This window comes from Pyrus communis, chromosome 10, assembly GCF_041283825.1.
Source record: "Pyrus communis isolate YQ-2024b chromosome 10, ASM4128382v1, whole genome shotgun sequence".
Taxonomy (NCBI): Eukaryota; Viridiplantae; Streptophyta; class Magnoliopsida; order Rosales; family Rosaceae; genus Pyrus; species Pyrus communis.
In genome coordinates this window covers 25,163,258-25,183,231 of record NC_142574.1, presented here as the reverse complement: position 1 = coordinate 25,183,231, position 19,974 = coordinate 25,163,258, and the positions used below count along the sequence as shown (strand labels likewise).

Sequence of the window (19,974 nt, the reverse complement as noted above, 5' to 3'; positions counted from 1 at the left end):
TTTCTTCGAGGTTTCAGCATTGGTGAAGCTAGGTCCTAGGTTAGATTATCTTCGACTTTTGAGTTAAAACTTAAAATTTTTTACTCAAAAAATTTAATTGTTTTTTTACTCCAATCCTTATGGGTTAAATATTTAACCCGAGATTAATAAGGAATGAATTTATGATAAATTTTTTCTTAAAGTAACTTTTTCTAAATTAAAAGTTATGTTGACTATTTTAATTTAATTTCAAGAACATTTTAAACTAAAAATATTTAAATTTCGATAAACATTGAAAAATAAATAAATCAACGTCATAAAACTTGTAGAACACTATGAAAGAATATAAAACATATAAAAGAATTTGTTTTAATTATTTTAGACGTTGAATTTAAATTAGGACCGTTAGATTTTTATTTTTTTTTAACCATTGAAATTAATCATATTAAATCTTAACTGTTAAATTCAATGAACTTATAATTATAAATCTAAAAAAAATACACAGACACCACTAACTGAAGTGGAAATTCTAATTTAAATTTGCCTCAAAAATGAATTTTGAGTTAAAACTCATATTTGACTCAAGAGTGGAACAAATTAGAGTGGATTTAGAATCCAAATTTTGAATTTTTCTCCTAAGGTTGGAATCCAAGGTGCTTCGGTCCTAGGGTTAAGAGTCCGAGGTGCTGAGGCATCAAGTCTGAGTTTCGTGTGTCGGTGTTCCGTCCGAAGCAATGGTGCTTGGACTCCACCTCAGGCAACTCTTTGGGTCTTCCACTACTTCCAACCAAGAAAATGAGCAAAGGCCGCACGTATTCCCACCTTCTGATTTTCTAGTTTTCTTCCATCCAAATTCTGCAACTTTTAATCTAAATACTTGTTCTCTATATTTGTTTGTTCCTGTTAAGCGTGGCCCTTAAGAACGCTTTCCTTTTTACCCATGGAAACGTTTGGAATCATAGCTGCGCAATAGTGTGAAAAACTCCATCGGGGAGGGTCTCTTTTTTAGGGTTTTCCTTCTGAAGGTTTAGTTCACAAACAAGTGGGTTTATGCTAATTTGAAGGTTTAGTAAACTAATTTCAGCAATAAACAAGATACGTATATAGAGATGGAAAGCAAGTCAGACAAATCCAAATGCCTCAAATAATTGAGTTCATGAAAAAAGATTTCTCCTTTTTTCACACATCTAATTGAATCATCACTCTTGCCAAATCCCACTTCCAACTCAAACAAATTCATCAAACATATTGCAAAAAAAACCCCAAACAGGACTTCAGATTTAAAATGTTACCCACCCAAGATGGAGACATTTACAAATTAACAGTTTACCAAATGGTTTAGAAGCACCCCAATTGACTGAAATATCAAATAGCATGGAACTATCTGCCTTAAGGTTTCAAGAAAAATGGGGAAAAAGAGCTCCAAAACCCATAAGGAAAATAGAGCAATGCCTCAGAAAACCGAGGTGGGAGGAGAGGAGGGTTTCAGAAGGAAAACCCTAAAGAGACCCTGCCCGATGGAGTTTTTCACTATTGCGCAGCTATGACTCAAAACGCTTCCATGGGTAAAAAGGGAAGGCGATCTTAAGGGCCACGCTTAACAAGAACAAACAAAAACTACAGAACAAGCATTAGAATTTGAATGGAAGAAAACCAGAAAATAATTCCCGAAGAGGCAGAGGAGGCGGATCAACAGCAGAAGGTGGAAATATATAGGGGATGCGAACAATTAAATAACACAAATACAATTAACTTGAATTTTTAATTTGGATGTGGGAACATCTGAATGCATAAACCTTTTGGAAGTAAAAGGCAAATGCCAGAATCTCAGTTCCATCTTCTTATCGGCAACGTACAGCACTAATTACGCTATCAAAACAAGCGAATCAGAGACTCTAATTTGTTGCCTTTCCAATCACCCAACCCAACAAATTCCCATGCTTTCTCAATAACCCAATTTACCCAATCGAAAAAAGAAAAAAAGAAAGACACAAATCACCGCAAAAATCTCACAAATTTTGAATAAAATTAAGGCTCAGAGTGTAAAGTTGGCATCAACAAGCCCGAAAACCAGAGCTCTCAAAGTTTGATGGTATACAGATTTAATCATCACCGCCTCTCTTTGCCAAGCCCAAAAAAACAACTACCAAAAATTTAGACAAATTAAAATACTTTATCAGAAGTGTGAGAGGCGGCCTCAGAGGGTAGTGATTGAAACATCAAAGATACCAAAACATCTCAGATGGTACGGACAATACAATATCAAAACATCACAGGCCAATTTCATCACCACAAAAATGACAAAATAAATAATAATAAAGAGAGAGAAGGAGAGGGTTGAAGGAGGCTGGAGGTATGCTTTGCTATGCTGATGGATGTGAGTCCGGAGGCGGGTTTAAATACTAGTGAGGAGAAAGAATCGAAACCCTACTTGTGCTAAATTACCATGATGGCCTTGGTTCAGATGGGTTTGGTTTTGTTGTGAAGCCCATGGCAATCTTAAACAACTTCAAGCCCATCTCACACAATGGTGGCCCAAATTGCTTTTATAGGAACTTGGGATATGAAGGTTGGTTCATGAGTTTTGCTATTCCTTTGATTAGTTTGCTGCCATGTAGTCTAGTGATATTCCTATTTACAAGTTTGTTAAATCTTTTTGTCAAACTATGTTGTATGGAAGAGTTTTTATGTTTCAAAGTTGTTAATCCCCCTACTCACGAACCAAACGCCACCTAACTGATTGTCTTTCTTATTATTTCCAAATGATTCGAGTCAGAGAATGAAAAACAATGTCTAACCTTATTCATTTCATACATGACTTGATACATTAATTGGCCCTTAGATTACGCTCGTGTGTTCAAAGGAGCCTCTTAGACATGGAAGTGTTGCGAGTTGTGCATTGCTTGATTGACAAGCAATGAAGAGGTTGAATGAGTGATTACAATTGAGGGAAGGCGTTCTGTCACGTGGTGTCTCCAATCAAAGTCTTGTAAATACGCTTGTTATAACAAGACTAAAAACGTATCAATCTGTGGCCGCGTGACTCTTGCCCCGAAAAACTTCTCTTTTATTTAGACATTTGGGAAGAGCTTTTAGCATATCATAGGTGGTGTGTGTTAGTGATTGCTTCATCAAATAATGTAATTGTCACAAAGAAATGAGCAAATACTCACTATTGACAAAATAAAAGCCACAGAGGAAAGGTAATTCCATAAAACTCTACAAACATTTGGTTGTACAAGCAAATATATAACAAAATGAATGCACAACCCGCCGCTTATTTAAAAAACTTCGGTCTGTGAAAAAACATAGCTCTACAAGTTACTACCATCTTCACTACCGCTGTCATCGTTAACACACACTGTTCTTGTGTTCCGGCCTGTGAGTGAACTCAAAATCTATATGCACAAAAGCCCGTTCCACTTCAGGGAGTTGCTCAAGCTTCTCTTGGAGAGTCTCGCCAATGTTGTGCGCTTTGTTCAGTAGCATGTGGTCGTTGTATAGCTTGTAGAGGTATCAAACTATATTCACTTGTAAATTTGAAATTTTAGCTTTGACTCAAATCCATGTGGAGTTTGATAACTTTCATGATTGACTCATTGTATAGCTTGTAGGGGTAGCATCAAATTGATTGATTCAAATTATTTTGGGCGGTTAATTTGGTTTTGATCAAGAATAAAATAAAATACAAATTAAAAGTCAAACCAAACCAAACAAATCATATATTTTAATTATTAATTTAATTTATTCAGAGGTCTTCCTAAACACATTATAAGTGTCAACATATTATACTTGTAATGACTATTAACAATTAGTATATTTATTTTTACCTTATGCTTATGTGAGTTTGTAACTAATAGGTCATTTGGTAGCATCAGATTTTAGTTAATTGAATCTTAGTCTTAGTCAGTGTTTTAAAAATGAACCCCAACGCGTGCCTAGGTGACTTTGAATGTGGGGTGATGAAATTACATCCGTCCAATGAGAGTAGGCGAAAACTCACTAAACGTGGCTAAGGCGTACCTAAGGCGCTCAACTGGGCGTCAATTTTTGTGTAAGAGTTGCCGGAATATGAAAATCTTTATGTTGAATTTGAAAGTTTGCTCATCTAGTTTATGGTATTTCTCTTCTTAATATTGAAAGAAGTAAAGCGTTACTTTAAACTCGCACACTCAATGGTAATGATTGTAATGTGGAACACGAACAAACAAACTATTGGAAGTGTGGTTGTTGTATAGCTTGTAGAGGTATCAAACTACTTTCACTTGTAAATTTGAAATTTTAGCTTTGACTCAAATGCATGATGAGTTTGATAACTATCATGACTGACTCATTGTATAGCTTGTAGGGGTAGCATCAAATTGATTGATTCAAACTGTTTTAGGCGGTTGATTTGGTTTTGATCAAGAATAAAATAAAATTTAAAAGTCAAACCAAACCAAACAAACCATATATTTTAATTATTAATTTAATTTATTCAGAGGTCTTCCTAAACACATTATAAGTGTCAACATATTATAATTGTAATGACTATTAACAATTAGTATATTTATTTGTAATTTATGCTCATGTGAGTTTGTAACTAATAAGTCATTTGCTAGCGTCAGATTTTAGTTAATTGAATCTTATTTTTAGTCAGTGTTTTAAAAATGAGCCTCGAAGCGTGCCTAGGTAACTTCGGATGCGGGGCGGTGAAATCACATTTGCCCAATGAGAGTAGGCAAAAACTCGCCTAAACGTGGCTAAGGCGCTCGATTGGGTGTCAATTTTTGTGTAAGAGTTGCCGGAATCTAAAAATTTCTCTGTTGAATTTGAAAGGTTGCTCATCTCCATGGTAGAAAAAATGCACGCTCGTACAAGCCATATGCGGCATCACCGTTGGCTCATCTAGTTTATGGTATTTCTCTTCTTAATATCGAAAGAAGTAAAGCGTTATTTTTGAACTTGCACACTTAATGGTAATGATTGTAATGTGGAACACGAACAAACAAAACTATTAGAAGTGTGGTTGTTGTATAGCTTGTAGAGGTATCAAACTATTTTCACTTGTAAATTTGAAATTTTATCTTTGACTCAAATGCATGATGAGTTTGATAACTATCATGACTGACTCATTGTATAGCTTGTAGGGGTAGCATCAAATTGATCGATTCAAACTGTTTTGGGGGGTTGATTTGGTTTTGATCAAGAATAAAATAAAATACAATTTAAAAATCAAACCAAACCAAACAAACCATATATTTTAATTATTAATTTAACTTATTCAGAGGTCTTCCTAAACACATTATAAGTGTTAACATATTATAATTGTAATGACTATTATAAGTGTTAACAATTAGTATATTTATTTGTAATTTATGCTAATATGAGTTTGTAACTAATAAGTCATTTGCTAGCGTCAGATTTTAATTAATTGAATCTTAGTCTTAGTCAGTGTTTTAAAAATGAGCCCTGAGGCGTGCCTAGGCAACTTCAGAGGCGGGTTTAAACAATAGTGAGGAGAAAGAATCAAAACCCTAGTTGTACTAAATTACCATTGTGACCTTGGCACAGATGGGTTTGGTTTTGTTGTGAAGCCCATGGAAATCTTAAGGAACTTAAAGCCCATCTTACACAATGGTAGCCCAAAGTATTTTTATAGGAACTTGGGATATGAAGGTTGGTTCATGAGTTTTGGTATTCCCTTGATAAGTTTGCTTCCATCTATCTATTCTTTTGGTATTATGATATTCCTCTTTAAAAATTCAGTAAATCTTTTTTTCATACTAAGTCGCATAGAAAAGTTTTTGCATAACGGGTGTTTTGAAGTTGTTAATCCTCCTACTCATGAACCAAACGCCACCTAACTGATTGTCTTTCTCATTATTTCCAAATGATTCACCTTAGATAACGAAAAATATAGTAGTGTCTAACCTTATTCATTTCGTATATCATTTGATACGTTAATTGCCCCTTAGGTTATGGTCTCGTGTTCCAAAGCACCTCTTAGACGTGAAAGTGTTGTGAGTTGTGCATTGCTTGATTACGAGCAATGAAGAGGTTGAATGAGCGATTCCAATTGTGGGAAGGCAGACAAGTTTAACCGTCACATGGTGTCTCCAATCAAAATCTTATAAATACGCTCATTATAACAAGAGTGAAAAAGTATCAATCTGTGGTCGCTTGACTCATGCCCCGAAAAACTTCTCCTTTATTTAGACATTTGTGAAGAGCTTAGCATATCATAGTTGGTGCGTGTTGGTGATTGCTTCATCAAATAATGTAATTGACATCAAGAAATGAGTAAATACTCGCTGTTGAGAAAAATAAAAGCTACACAGGAAAGGTAATGCCATAAAGTTCTACAAGCATTGGTTGTACAAGCAAATAGCAATAACAAAATGAATGCACAACCCAATGCTTATTTAAAAAACTTTGGTCTGTGAAAAAACATAGCTCTACAAGTTACTACCATCTTCACTACCGCTGTCATCGTTATCATACACTGTTCTTGTGTTCCGGCCTGTGAGTGAACTCAAAATCTATATGCACAAAAGCCCGTTCCACTTCAGGGAGTTGCTCGAGCTTCTCTTGGAGAGTCTCGCCAATGTTGTGCGCTTTGTTCAGTAGCATGTCTTCTGGCAAGACAATGTCAACCTCCACAAAGTAATGGGAACCAAATGTGTACGCCCTCACTGTGTCGATGTGCTTGATCTCTTCGTGGTGGTTCCATATCAAGTATGTCAACTTTGCCAAAAAGTCGGGTGGTGCTGTTCTTCCAATTAGCGCATGTACATTCTCCAGGACTGTCTTTGCCCATGTATTAATGGTATATAGTGCTATCTGCATAATGTGTTCGAGAATGAAGTTAAAAGAATGAATAAAAAGTACAGCAGATAAGCGGGAACGAAAATGGTAAATGAAGAACTTACTATAATAGCACCAGTAGGATCAATCCACCAGACGAACCGGACAGCTAGGACTGCTGCTGCTAAACCAACTGAATTAGTAATGACATCGAAAAAATGGTCTTGTGCATAGGCCCGTACAATTTTATTTTCAAATCTACGACAGTAGACCATGAGCACAAACTTCACTACTGTGACCGAGACCATGATGCCAATCATCCAATTCTCCTGCGTACCATTCATTTTTTCGGGCGGTGACTGCACCCACAAAATGATACAAGGATACAGCAACAGCATTAATTACAAAACAACTAAATTAAGATCTACACAATAACCATATATTTACAACAAATCAGTGCACATAGGACCATGAACTCCTTCATTCGATGAAGAAAAAACAACCTAGACAATCATATTTTACATAACAAAGCAACTCCGACCAAAAGAAAAAACATCAGCTAGAAAGGCTAAGAAACCATCCTCAGGATTGAGATTCACAATCAGTTCCAAAATAAACTGAAAATCTAATGTTACACTTCCACAAAAATATAATAGAAGACAATTAAAAGGGAACACCGGAACGTATCAGAGGTTTCCCAAAACCAATCCGATCCTGTTCATCGATGGTCGGCAAGTATGATGGTCCTAATGATGATCCTGCACGTATTTCGTGTGTTTCTCACCGGCGTCTTTAAAAAACCTCGTGAATTGACTTGGGTTACAGGTGTGGTTTTGGGTGTATTGACCGCATCTTTTGGTGTAACTGGTTATTCCTTACCTCGGGACCAAATTGGTTATTGGGCAGTAAGAGTCCGAAACCTGGCAAGGTTCCTTCCTAGTCCAACTTTAAAGATGGGAGTGCGACGAAAAATATTAAAAAGGTGTCACCTGCCTGAGAGACGAGTTCCCGACCAGACTCGATCAATATTTGCAGTCCAAGAGTAGCCATAACAGATGCGAAGACAATGATACCCTGCATGATCAAACACAATTAAAGACAAACAAAAAACAAAAAATAAAAAAAAGAGAAAAAACAATAGGACGAATCATGCCGGACAAGAGATCCAACCCAAGAACACAGAAAATATGCAGCTCCAACGCATCCAATCATTGTGGGAACAAAGACCCAACTATTTTCAGAATTGCCATTGTTATCTAGCTTGATAACTTACCACTGGTTGCATACGTTTCTTCCCAATAGGATAGCGAAACTGGTTGGGATTTTTCATGGCATTAGCAGTGAACCACAAAATAAAGCCGGATAAGAGATCCAAGAGGGAATCCAAGGTAGAGGCAATAACTGCCAATGATCTGCTCATAATTGAAGCATAAACTTTTGCAGCAAAAAGAACCAAATTAGCTACGTTTGATGCATGAACCGCCATCCGCTCACTCTTCGCTAGCTGCTTCATTTGATCCTGAGAAGAAATGTATGCAAAAGACACGAGTTCAATTGAGAAATTGGACATTCCAAGGAATTTCATGCTGTGAGAAAATAAAATTCAAGGATAACAAACTGCTAAGAGTCGGCCGTCTCCCTCAAAATATAACGAAAACGCATTTAATTCCACAAACTGAAAATAAACAAGCATGAAAATAAAATTCGAATATCCAAATCTGAATACACAAATTGAACAAACCTCTGTAAGACTTCCGGGCAACCAACCCTCTTCAGTCATGGTCTCCATCTCACTGAACCCTTCAAGAAGCCTTTCTTGTTTCTTGTAATATTCTTCAACCTTGTACTTTTTCTCTGAGTTTAAAAGCCAAAGCAAGAAAAATTCATGAGCCTATGATACTTGGCAGTGAGGAAAAAGGCCGTAAAACCAAAAAGCCAATGAAAGTGTCCTAAGTTTATCATGATTGATAAAACCATTACAGGTGAACCCCAATCTTCCAGAAAGTTTGAATCCTCTTAAAATTATGCATTAAGAAAAATAATTAATACCAAATCACCAAATAGCCCAAGAACAAAGTAAATTTTGCAGATAAATCCCAAGATTCAATCTTTGCTTAATACGATCAAGATTACTAACATTGCATGCAATTCAAACGCAAAGAAGGAAACGGGTAATAAAGAAAACGATGAACAGAATCCTTACTGGTGGCGCAGAGGCGACGGAAAGCGAAACGACTCCGTCCACTGTCATGGTCGTTACCGCTAGTACCGTTCTGCTGGGGCAGCCGGAACTCCTTAACATCGAGTCTCCACGATGTGTTTCCGGGCTGCTCTACTGCGTCGTCTTGTGACACCAGAAGCGGTTCAGTGCGGCCTTCGGAAGTGGGCGAACTAATCTCCATTGTTGTTGGGGATTTTTGGGGACGCAACTTCTCCGGAAATTGCCAACTTATAGGATATGTAACCACCCCGCTTTATACGTGGACTGAATTACTATATAAGTTTATCGTTTATACGTCTAAATTTATTTAGAATTTCTTTTAAATCTATACGTACTATTATTAAGTGAACCATCATTGTTAAATTTTTACCCCCTTTTTTCTTATTTTGCATTCTTTTTTGATACATAATACTTACATGATGAGGACAAAATAATAATTTTATATTTTTTAAGAAAATTATAATTATATCCTTATTTTTCTTATTTTATCATCACTTAATTTTTAATACACAATATTTACATAAGGAAGACAAATATTATTAAGAGAACCCTTATTGTCAATTTTTTGCCTTTTTGTTCCTATTTTGCCTCACTTTTGATACACAATACTTACATAATAAGGATAAAATAGTAATTTTATATCTTTTAAGAAAATGATAATCCCATCCCTATTTTCCTTATTTTTCCTATTTTATTCTCATTTTTCGTAACAATCCGCGAGGTCTCAGGCAACCGGAGGCCTCGTCGACGTAGAGATGCTTCGATCGATTCCGCATTTTCTAGCGAAGATCGAAGAGAACCACGAGGGCGACGAACCCGACGACGATGACCTGGCCGGTAGCGACGAATCCCTAGGATCCGACTAGGACTTATCGGATTTTGAGATTATTAAATCTGCATAAATTGGGGAATTGAGGGGAGGTTGTGGATTTGGATGGGAGAGGAGGTTGGTTGTGTATGTGTTTGTGCTAGAATGGACTTCGGGCTCGTCATTCGGACTGGTGCAAATATGGATGAGAGACGACGCCCTCCGCCGCAGATTTGCACTGCAGGGAGGACGACGGGAGGGAGAGCAAGGAAGGGCGCAAGGGAGGATGATGCCTTTCTAATTTTTTTTAATTTTTTTAATTTTTTTAATTTTATTATTTATTAATTTTTAATAATCATGTGGGGCCCCATATTGACATGTGGTGCCTAGATATTGTTCATGTGGACGCCACGTCATCGATTTATAGAGATTTTGACTAAAAAGTTAAGGGTTGTATGAAAGTGTTCCAAAATTATGACTTTAGGTACTACTTTAGGATGAAAAAAAACTTCATGTATCAAATATTGAAAACCGAGAAATTTCAAAATAATAAACTGAGATTAACCGCAAGGGAGGAAGATGTCTTTGTAATTTTTTTTAATTTATTAATTTTTAATAATCATGTGGGCCCCATATTGACATGTGGCGCCTAGTTATTATCCACGTGGACGTCACATCATCGGTTAACAGATATTCTAATAGAAAAGTTAAGGGATGTATGAAAGTGTTTCAAAATTATAATTTTAGGTACTACTCTGGGATGAAAAAAAACTTTGTGTATCAAATGTTGAAAACCGAGAAACTTTAGAGTAGTAAACTGAGGTTAACCCTTTAAAATAATAATTCAAAAAGGTCACTATCACTAGAATTTTATTTGCTTGATACTACATGCATACAAGTAGTATTTACGGGGGAGATATTTGAACTCGGGACTGCAAGTATAATTTTTGAGAAATTTTATTTGAATTCTTGTAACCTCTTTCTACACCTAACTTACTCTCTCACCCATATTATTTTTAATTAAAGAATTAATCTTTTTTTAAACCCAAATTTATTACCTAAACTACCCTCCATACCCAATTCAAAGAATCAAGATGTTAATTTCTTTTTACACCCATTTATAAAATAAAATTTCAAATTAAGTAGTTTTGTTTTCAAAGAAATTCGAAAATAAAAAATCTTCTGGGTCCCTTGTAACCCCTCGCAAATGCAATTGCGGTAGCTGAGGCGAGAAAAAGGAGGAAAATTTTCACGAAGCCATAGAACGTTCATGGCCGGCAATGTCGGACACAGTGCAGATTTGTGTTGGCTATAAATTCTCTCATAGTTTTCATGCAGGTCCTTTTATTTCAAGGGGACTCCTTGGAGATTTGATCCAGAGCACATCAACTGACCATGATTATAGAAGGTTGTTGAGACAATAAAAGATGTGGCCTATAACATAGGTACATCTTCAAGGCTTTTGTTTGTACTTTATATGTTGTTAATTTATTTAATTCGAATGGTTTGAGAGTGAGAGTTGGTTCATCCAGCTTCTCCATCCTTGTTGGAATTAGGGTTTTAGCCATCAATAAAAAAAAACTTGTTTTTCTCTATAAGAGTTATTAGGATTTTAGTCGGAATGAACGTAAGATACTGAGTGATGGTAACGTTTAATTATAATGTGTGAGTTTATTAATGAATTGTAGTTTTATTATTAATTTCATCTTGTAATTGATGGTAATTATGCAAGAGGATAAAAAAGATAATTAACATTTAAAATGTAAGTTGGGTATAGAAAGAGGTTACATGAATTTAAATAAAATTTTCCATAATATTTTTTTGAACTAAATGAATTATAATTCCAAAAACAAAAAGAATTAATCAAGTTATCATTATGGTAATGTAACTGAAATTAATCCTTAGTAACAAATTCAAGTGAATTCTGAAAAAGCATTGTAATCGTTTTATGTCATTTTAAAAGTACTTCCAAATAAGCCAATTATCTTCATGTGTAAGGGTTTGATTTCAAGTTTTCCTAAGCTATGATATTTAAAAAGAAAGTTGAAGATAGCCCCAAAAATATACATTAAGAAGAAAAATAATCATAAAGAAATATGATTTTGTTTCATACGTGAACCTTCCTCATTGGTACTCCTAACAAAGTGGCTTTAAATGGAATAAGTTTTGTTGGGTTGAATCTTTGCATGCCCAACACACAAAAAGATAGCGGCAATATTTCCTTCCCTTGCAAGATGCATAGAATACTACGCGTACCGACTAATTTACTTTTCTTTTTACACGTCTCTACGTTGATTGATGAATGCTTTTTATAAGAGGAGATAGCTGATCACTTCATCACGGTAGTTTATTTTATTTTATTTATTTATTGGTTAGGAAAATCCACTCAGGTATTTTAGCTCCCATGGCCGTCATCATGTATTTTATACAATGTTAGGAATCGAACTTCAGATTTGTTGTGTGAAATATGAGCCTAGAATTCTTTCCCAACACTGGATCACCTGGGGTGGTTGTTGGTTGATCATGTTTGGCAAAAAGAAAACACTATTTATGTGTTGCATAAAAACTTACCTACAACAAGTTTATGCATATAGTTATTACACATTTTCGCAAGTCATGTAAATTGTGAGATTAATATCATGCTAGAGAGAGATTCATTAATCTCGATTATCTTTTTTTCTAGATAGACCTTGTGGTCCTAATCTTTTGGGATTCGAAATTCTTCATAGATGAAGTTGGATCGTTGTTCATATTTACATGGAGAGAAACTCCTTGTCATATTGCATGTAGGATTCCAAGTATAATTTGGTTTGTAGAATGAGTTCTTTGGGAATTAACCTTCTTCATACAACGTTACTTTTTGTGTGCCATAGGAATCAAAATTTTGCTTTTTGATACAAAGAAGAAGAGTAAATCAAACTTGGGAATATTTTTAACCAGTTGAGCTCTTGCAGGATCCATCAATTAAATGCATTTCCATTTTCCATATGATGAAAATGATCCAAAAGAGGTTCCAAGGTTTTCACTTTCGAGACTAAGAAAAATTTAACACAAACCTCGCTACAACATTTCACTACTTAAATTTTCACACTCTAAGAATAATTAACTGAACATTTTTCATGTGGTGCAAAAACAACATGATCTCTTTGGTTCTCTTGTTGTGCAAAAACAACATCTACAATTCATGGACAACCATGCTTTTGAATTTCCATATGGTGCAAAACCAATAAAATTGTAGCTTGGTGCACCAGCTTCATTCTGGACAGTTTGATTTTGAACATTTTCACCTTAGCATCCTAGTCAAACAATACAACTTAACATTATAATGCAGGATGACTCAATCTTAATTTAATGTAATAAATATATGTTAGTGGGGTAGACTAAGTGGGGTTAATATTAATGAGTTCATTAACTCTAGTAATGACGCATGAACTAGGATGTATCTATCAGTAATTATTAAGAGGGGGTTAGACGTTTTATAAATTATGAGTATTTTGTATTCTAGGGGGAAGATGATGATGAATTGAATTGAAAATTGAGTGCAGTTTGAGAGAGTTTTCTCATTTTTGTTCTTGTTCTATCAACTCGGATATTCCAACAGAATTAACGAGGTATAGACACCCCAACGATCATTGGCCATTCTCGTGCAGAGAATCAACAACGTTTGTGTGATAAACTTCTTCGCATTCTTGGTGAATCAACAAGAGGTTTAGGACTTGTGAAATTCGGTATTGTCTTTATAACAAATCTGGATACCGATCCTTGAATGGAGAATGAATGTTAAAACAAAAACACACGAAATGCAACTTTTCCTTGCAAATTCGTTGATTGTCAAAGACAATACCGAATTTCATGTCCTAAACCTATTGTTGATTCACCAAGAATGCCAACAAGTTTATCACACTAGCGTTGTTGATTCTCTGCACAAGAATGGCCAATGATCGTTGGGGTGTCTTTACCTTGTTAATGCCGTTGGAACATCTGAGTTGATAGAACAAGAACAAAAAATGAGAAAACTCTCTCAAACTGCACTCAATTTTCAATTCAATTCATCATCATCTTCCCCCTAAAATACAAAATACTCATAGTTTATAAAAAGTCTAACCCCCTCTTAATAATTACTGATACATGCATCATTACCAGAGTTAATGTACTCATTAATATTAACCTCACTTAATCTACTCCACTAACATATATTTATTACATTAAATCGAGATCGAGTTATCCTGCATCACATTATAAGCTCATAATTTGTGTAATACAAAAACATATGCAATGTAACAACTTATCAATTCATGGCCACTGCTTATGCCATTTTGTTTATATTTACCTTCATCTCGCTTCAACCTTCAAGAGATACATACTGATCCTATAACATTATAATTTTTTTTTTTTTGAAACAAACATTATAACATTATAAATATTAATAATTAAAGAATTAGATTTGTCAAGGTGGATGATTAATGATTTAATTGACAAATGGGTTTTTAAATGGGGCATTAGTGAACAAGACAAAAGAAATTTTAAACACAATGAATGCATAAATTTGGTGCAAGATAAGTCTATATGGCATCCACTAAGTGTGTGAAGGTATGGGGAAAAATAGTCAGCATTCCTCATGTAAATAATTTAATCATGAAGAATCACAAAAATGCATTTTCAATTTCCAATGATGAAAAAGACCCAAACGATGTCCAGAGGTTTCGAGTTCTCCTTTATTTGAAAGAAAAATTAATGAAAATGATTTGAAAATTTTAAGTTTTAACGATAAAGATAAAATAAAAGGTAAAGTGAATAGTATTAAGATTGACTTTTTAGTGTAACAATATGATTTTTCATTAAAATGAACAATACCGAAAATTTTTCGTTAAAATTCTTTTATTTAAATAAGATCTCTTTTTCACGCTCGTCCTCAAAAATTTCATTCTTATTAACTTAGACACACAAAGTTAATTATATTGCTGATAATGTTGTAATAGAAATGAATCTTATCATTAATGTGAAGCCTGGTGATAAGTAGAGGCATGATGAGAAATGTGAGCGGTCTAGGATATTGTGATGCCCATTAATTTAACGGAAAAGTAAAAATACGGCACCACAAGGTCTATTGCATATTATGTCAGTATATCTTTTGATGTTGGAATATCCCAATATTATAGACTTCTGTTGACATTGATATCTCGTAGCTCAAGAGAATATATTGATTAGAATGGTCACATGTCGGTCCTGACTTGTGAATTATGAGGAAGGCATATTCTTTACCCTCCTATTTTTCATACTCTTCTGTTTTGTGTGGTTACGGTTAAGTCATTTAAATATTTTATATTATTATTTATTTTTATCTTATTATCTCTATAAAAATAATATAAAATATTAACGTGACTTAATCGTAATCACACAAAACAGGAGGGCACGATAAGTGGAAAGGTAGAGAATCTGTCTCCAATCATGAGAAAGGCGTATCTACCCATTGGCTCTAACTTTTATTAAGCTTCATGAGAGAAGATGAGGAGAACGACATCATTTGGTCTTTTGGGTTTGATATGTTTTGTTTTGTCTGTTTAATGAAACAGTGAGTTTGGGTAGGGGAGATTTTATAAGAGACGAGCAATCATGAATAGAAAAAGCAAACCTGCTATTAATTCTATTCTCTCAACTACAGTAATATGCACTTTATTATTTACTAATGGAAAAAATTTTCATACATCATTTTTAGCTTCTAACACCTCTCTTTATTTATAATCATCGGATTGAATAAATCAAACGGAATTAATAGTCAAGATTAAACTTGAGTATGTAAAAGGATAAAAAAATGTGTGAAAATCAGTTCTGTTTTCTAAAGCAACTCACCCCTTCATTATTTGCAAACCTCTTCCTTTACTCTTCTATTTTCTACCAAATTAGATTTCTTTGTATTTCTCTACCTCCTACTTGGTTGTCAGAATTTGTGTAATATTTGTATTCTATTGAATTTAAGAGGTCTTTCAGTTTGTGTACTCCAATTGCTCATGCTAGTCTAAACTGCATCATAGTAAGAGGATTCTTTGGACACCAAAGTAATTAAGGAACAACTAAGGTTAGTTCTTCAAGTTTTGGAGTTCCATCGCGTTAGTGAATACGGTTGGAAAGACCAATAAGTTTAATCTTCTTTAGTATAAACATAAATATTTGAGAAAACCCCCTCTCACGTACAATCCTAGGCCTGCTACTAGTTGTTTGTTGATTTTAGACTTTTCGTTTTGTCCAGGATGAGGTGAAGAGATATTAATATTGAAAGAAAATGGCAAGGGCTTTACGGCATGACGAGCTGTCGAATTGGGGATGGAGATATAAGTCGCTGGTTTGGTGTTTAGGTCAAATTTGGCAAAGATTGAGGTTCAAGTTGCAGGAATTTTGGTGGCAAACAAAATCAAGGGCTTAAGAGGCATGCTCTCCACCAAATGTATACTAGGCATAAAATTGTACTATATCACACGTCCTCAAAATGAGGATCTTAGGAGAACAAGACTGTAGACTAAAGTGATGAATAAACCCTAGTAAAAGTGAGTATATAGTTAGCTAAAGATTTAAAGTTAGAGTATTTTTTATTTAGCTTTGCAAATAATGAGTACTTTTGTCAAAAACTCAAAAAATAATACCGACGTTAATTAATATGTCACAGTTGATCGGCAGTCTAAAATCTTAAGAAATTCTTAACTTCATCGCCAAGAAGAAATCTGAGAATATGTGAGAATGTGCGAGTGATGTGATGTGATGCTGATGGCGTATGCTGTGTCATTGGGAATTCCATTGGAGACCAGACTTGGCTCAATCAAAGCAAAACTTGTTGGATATATTTATTCGTTGCTTTAAGAAACCATTTTTAATTAGAAATTATTATTGGCACTTTAAAATTCTCATTATACACTTTAAATTTTCTATATTTAAAAAAAAAACACTTGTAAAGAGTGTAGAATGAAATTTTTGGAGTGCCAATAACAATCCATCAAGCTATATATATATATATTATTGTAATTCTCAAGATAACTTATATGGTTTTGCTTTGCTTTTGCAACATTGGATAGCTAGCTATAGCGCTGTACGTAGTTAATATCCAAGACATCTTAAAAAAAAAATTAACAAGAAGGAAAATAAATTTTAATAATTGCACGATGACACAATAATACAAAAAGAGTCATTTAGTACTACGGTCTAGTGATATTTCTCTGTACTTGTAATTGAAAGGTTTTAAGTTCAATTCTCACCAAATACGAATTTGAACCACATTATTGCTAACCTAGCTTAACACAACTCTTTTGTTAGTGTAAATGATGTCGTTTGTTAATAAATAAATAAATAAATAAATAATGCACAAAGATAATGCATCTACCTTCAATGGGATGCGAAATTCTAATCCTCTCCTAGGAAAAATCAGAGAGGAAGAGGATTGGTGGGATATTAGTGGAATCCTTGTAATTACAAACAAATTAAATTAATAAATACTAATTATCTTGGGAAAAAGATTCTCGTCCGACTTTGTTTTAGAAATTCTGTGATCGTGACCGTTCATCGTACATTATGTAGTCATAAATCATTTCAATATTTAAAATTTAAAATTAAATATAAATAGTATCTAACAAAAACTGATCGTAAAATATACGATGAACGGTTATGATCACGGAATCCTTGAAAATTCCTTTTCCATGATCTTATTCCAATTTGGGAAAAAGCAGGACATGGTCGGGGGGTGGTGCGACAAACCTCGACAAATATGAAGTTTTTACTCAAACAATATGTTATTCGTTTTGTTTGTTGGCCTCGCGCGGTAGGCTTTCTTGTAGCTCTTTGGCTTTTAGCCCTAGTAATATATTTTAGTTTCTAATATATATATATATATATATATATATATTATTCGTAAATAAATGTAATGCTTTTGAACTTTATATCGTTTTAGATAATTTGCTGGTAGTAGGTGGGAAAAACATTCTTTTTAATTTTTCGAAAAAGATTAGTGGGTTGTTTCGTCATGGTAATTCATTTTTTTTTTTTTTTTTTTGTGTTAATAAAACAATGAGTTTGGGTATTAGAGTTTTTATAAGAGACGAACAATCTTGAATAGAAAAAGCAACCCCACTATTAATTTTATTTTCCCAACAAGAGTACTATGCACTTTATTATTTTATAGCGAAAATGATTTTCACATATCATTTTTAGTTTCTAACACCTCTTTTTATTTATGACTATCAGATTGAATAAATCAAACGGAATCAACAGTAAAAATTAAACATGGGTGTGTAAGAGGATAAAAAAATGTATGTGAAACTCAGTTCTCTTTTCTAAAGCATCTCACCCCTTCATTGTTTGCAAACCTTTTCCCTTACCCTTCTTTTTTCTACCAAATTAGATTTCTTTGTATTTCTCTACCTCTTACTTGGTTGTCTGAGTTTGTGTAATATTTTTATTCTATTGAATTTAAGAGGTATTTCAGTTTGTGTACTCCAATTGCTCATACTAGTCTAAACTACATCATAGTAAGAGGATTCTTTAGTATACACATAAATATTTGTGAAACCCTCCCCTCTCTCTCTTACAGACAATCCTAGCCCTCCCACTAGTTGTTAGTTGATTTTAGACATTTCGTTTTGTCCAAGATGAGGTGGAGAGATATTAATATTGAAAGAAAAGGGCAAGGGCTTTGGGGCATGGAAATGGATCCTCTCTATATCCCTTTCTCTTAATTCACCAAATTCAGGGATCCAGGCCGTTGAAATTTGATTTAACGGCTAAAGTTATTATAACTTTTAAAGTGGGCCCCTGTTTGTAGCCGTTGGATCAAATTTCAATGGTCTGGATCCCCATACTTGATGGATTAGGAGGAAGGGATCTGGAGAGGATCCTTTTCCTTAGGGCATGACGAGTTGTCGAAGATTATTGGGGATGAAGATATAAGTCACTGGTTTGGTGTTTAGGTCAAATTTGTTGAAGATGGAGGTTCAAGTTGTAGGAATTTTGGTGGCAAACAAATCAAGGGCTTAAGAGGCATGCTCTCCACCAAATGTATACTAGCCACAAGATTGTACTAGTTTATATCACATGTCCTAAAAAATGAGGATCTTAGAAGAGCAAGACTATGGACTAAAGTGGTGAACCCTAGTCAAAGTGAGTATATAGTTTGCTAAAGATTCAAAGTTTGAGTATTTTTTATTTAGCTTTGAAACAATGAGTATTTTTGTCAAAAAAAACACAAAAAATAATACCGACGTTAATTAATATGTCACAGTTGATCGGCAGTCTAAAATCTTAAGAAATTCTTAACTTCATCTCCAAGAAGAAATCTGAGAATATGTGAGAATGTGCGAGTGATGTGATGCTGATGGCTTATGCTATGTCATTGGGAATTCCATTGGAGACCAGAATTGGCTCAATCAAGGCAAAACTTGTTGGATATATTTATTCATTGCTTTAAGAAACCATTTTTTAAGCAATCCATCAATCTATATATATATACACTAGTAAATTTTAGAGTGCATTTTTGCTCATCATCATTTAATGTGGTGTATGCACACCACCCATTTATCACTGTTAGATGAGTTTGAATTTTGAGATTTGTGTTTATCCACTACATGAATCTGGAAATTTCAACTCATCTAACAGTGATAAATAAGGTGGTGAGCATATACTACACTAAATGGTGGTGAGCAAAAATGCTCCCTAAATTTTACCCACACATTGTTGCGGAAGTGAAAATATAACTATAGATTATGTTTTTAACACATAAATATGCAAGGAGTGTTATAAATACTAAACAAAAAAGGGAGCAAATGTGACGACCCGTCCCAAATTATTATATATTTTTCTCCCCGAGTGTGTAAAGTGCCGAATATGCCCTCGTTGGCTTGGTGATGTGGATGCATATATGTAGTTTTAAATTATTTCCTCGCCATTGTAATTAAATCGTACTTGACGTCACGAGCGTGTCGGCGTGAGTTAGGGTCGAATCGGATTTCTAACGAAAAGGTTACGGCGATTAAAGATCGAGTGGAAATATAATTTTGGGTTGCCTATCACTTATTCACCAATCATTTTAGTCCCTATATTCTTGAGCCAATCAGATTTGGATTGTTTTGCTTTCCTTGGGCCAACTAAAACCTAACTCTCTCTCTCTCTTCCTCACGGCAGCCCAATTAGGGCTTATGATCAT

The 19,974-nt window shown here is 34.4% G+C and overlaps 1 protein-coding gene and 3 non-coding genes across 4 annotated transcripts; all 4 read right to left on the bottom strand.

Moving 5' to 3' along the window:
* Positions 1–1,090: 1,090 nt before the first annotated feature.
* On the bottom strand, positions 1,091–1,195 carry LOC137730387 (small nucleolar RNA Z266). The gene has a single exon (XR_011068147.1). It is a non-coding gene; the product is annotated as a small nucleolar RNA Z266 (small nucleolar RNA).
* Positions 1,196–2,010: 815 nt separating this feature from the next.
* On the bottom strand, positions 2,011–2,097 carry LOC137730400 (small nucleolar RNA snoR116). The gene has a single exon (XR_011068159.1). It is a non-coding gene; the product is annotated as a small nucleolar RNA snoR116 (small nucleolar RNA).
* A 74-nt stretch (positions 2,098–2,171) lies between these two features.
* LOC137730401 (small nucleolar RNA snoR117) lies at positions 2,172–2,258 on the bottom strand. Its single transcript, XR_011068160.2, has one exon. It is a non-coding gene; the product is annotated as a small nucleolar RNA snoR117 (small nucleolar RNA).
* A 3,986-nt stretch (positions 2,259–6,244) lies between these two features.
* LOC137729674 (metal tolerance protein 9-like) lies at positions 6,245–9,231 on the bottom strand. Its single transcript, XM_068468677.2, has 6 exons — positions 8,969–9,231; positions 8,507–8,619; positions 8,039–8,284; positions 7,759–7,839; positions 6,891–7,124; positions 6,245–6,801 (listed from the first exon to the last, which is right to left on the bottom strand). Exons 1-6 carry the CDS (start codon positions 9,165–9,167, stop codon positions 6,457–6,459), a joined length of 1,218 nt encoding a protein of 405 aa, XP_068324778.2. The 5' UTR covers positions 9,168–9,231; the 3' UTR covers positions 6,245–6,456.
* Positions 9,232–19,974: the final 10,743 nt, after the last annotated feature.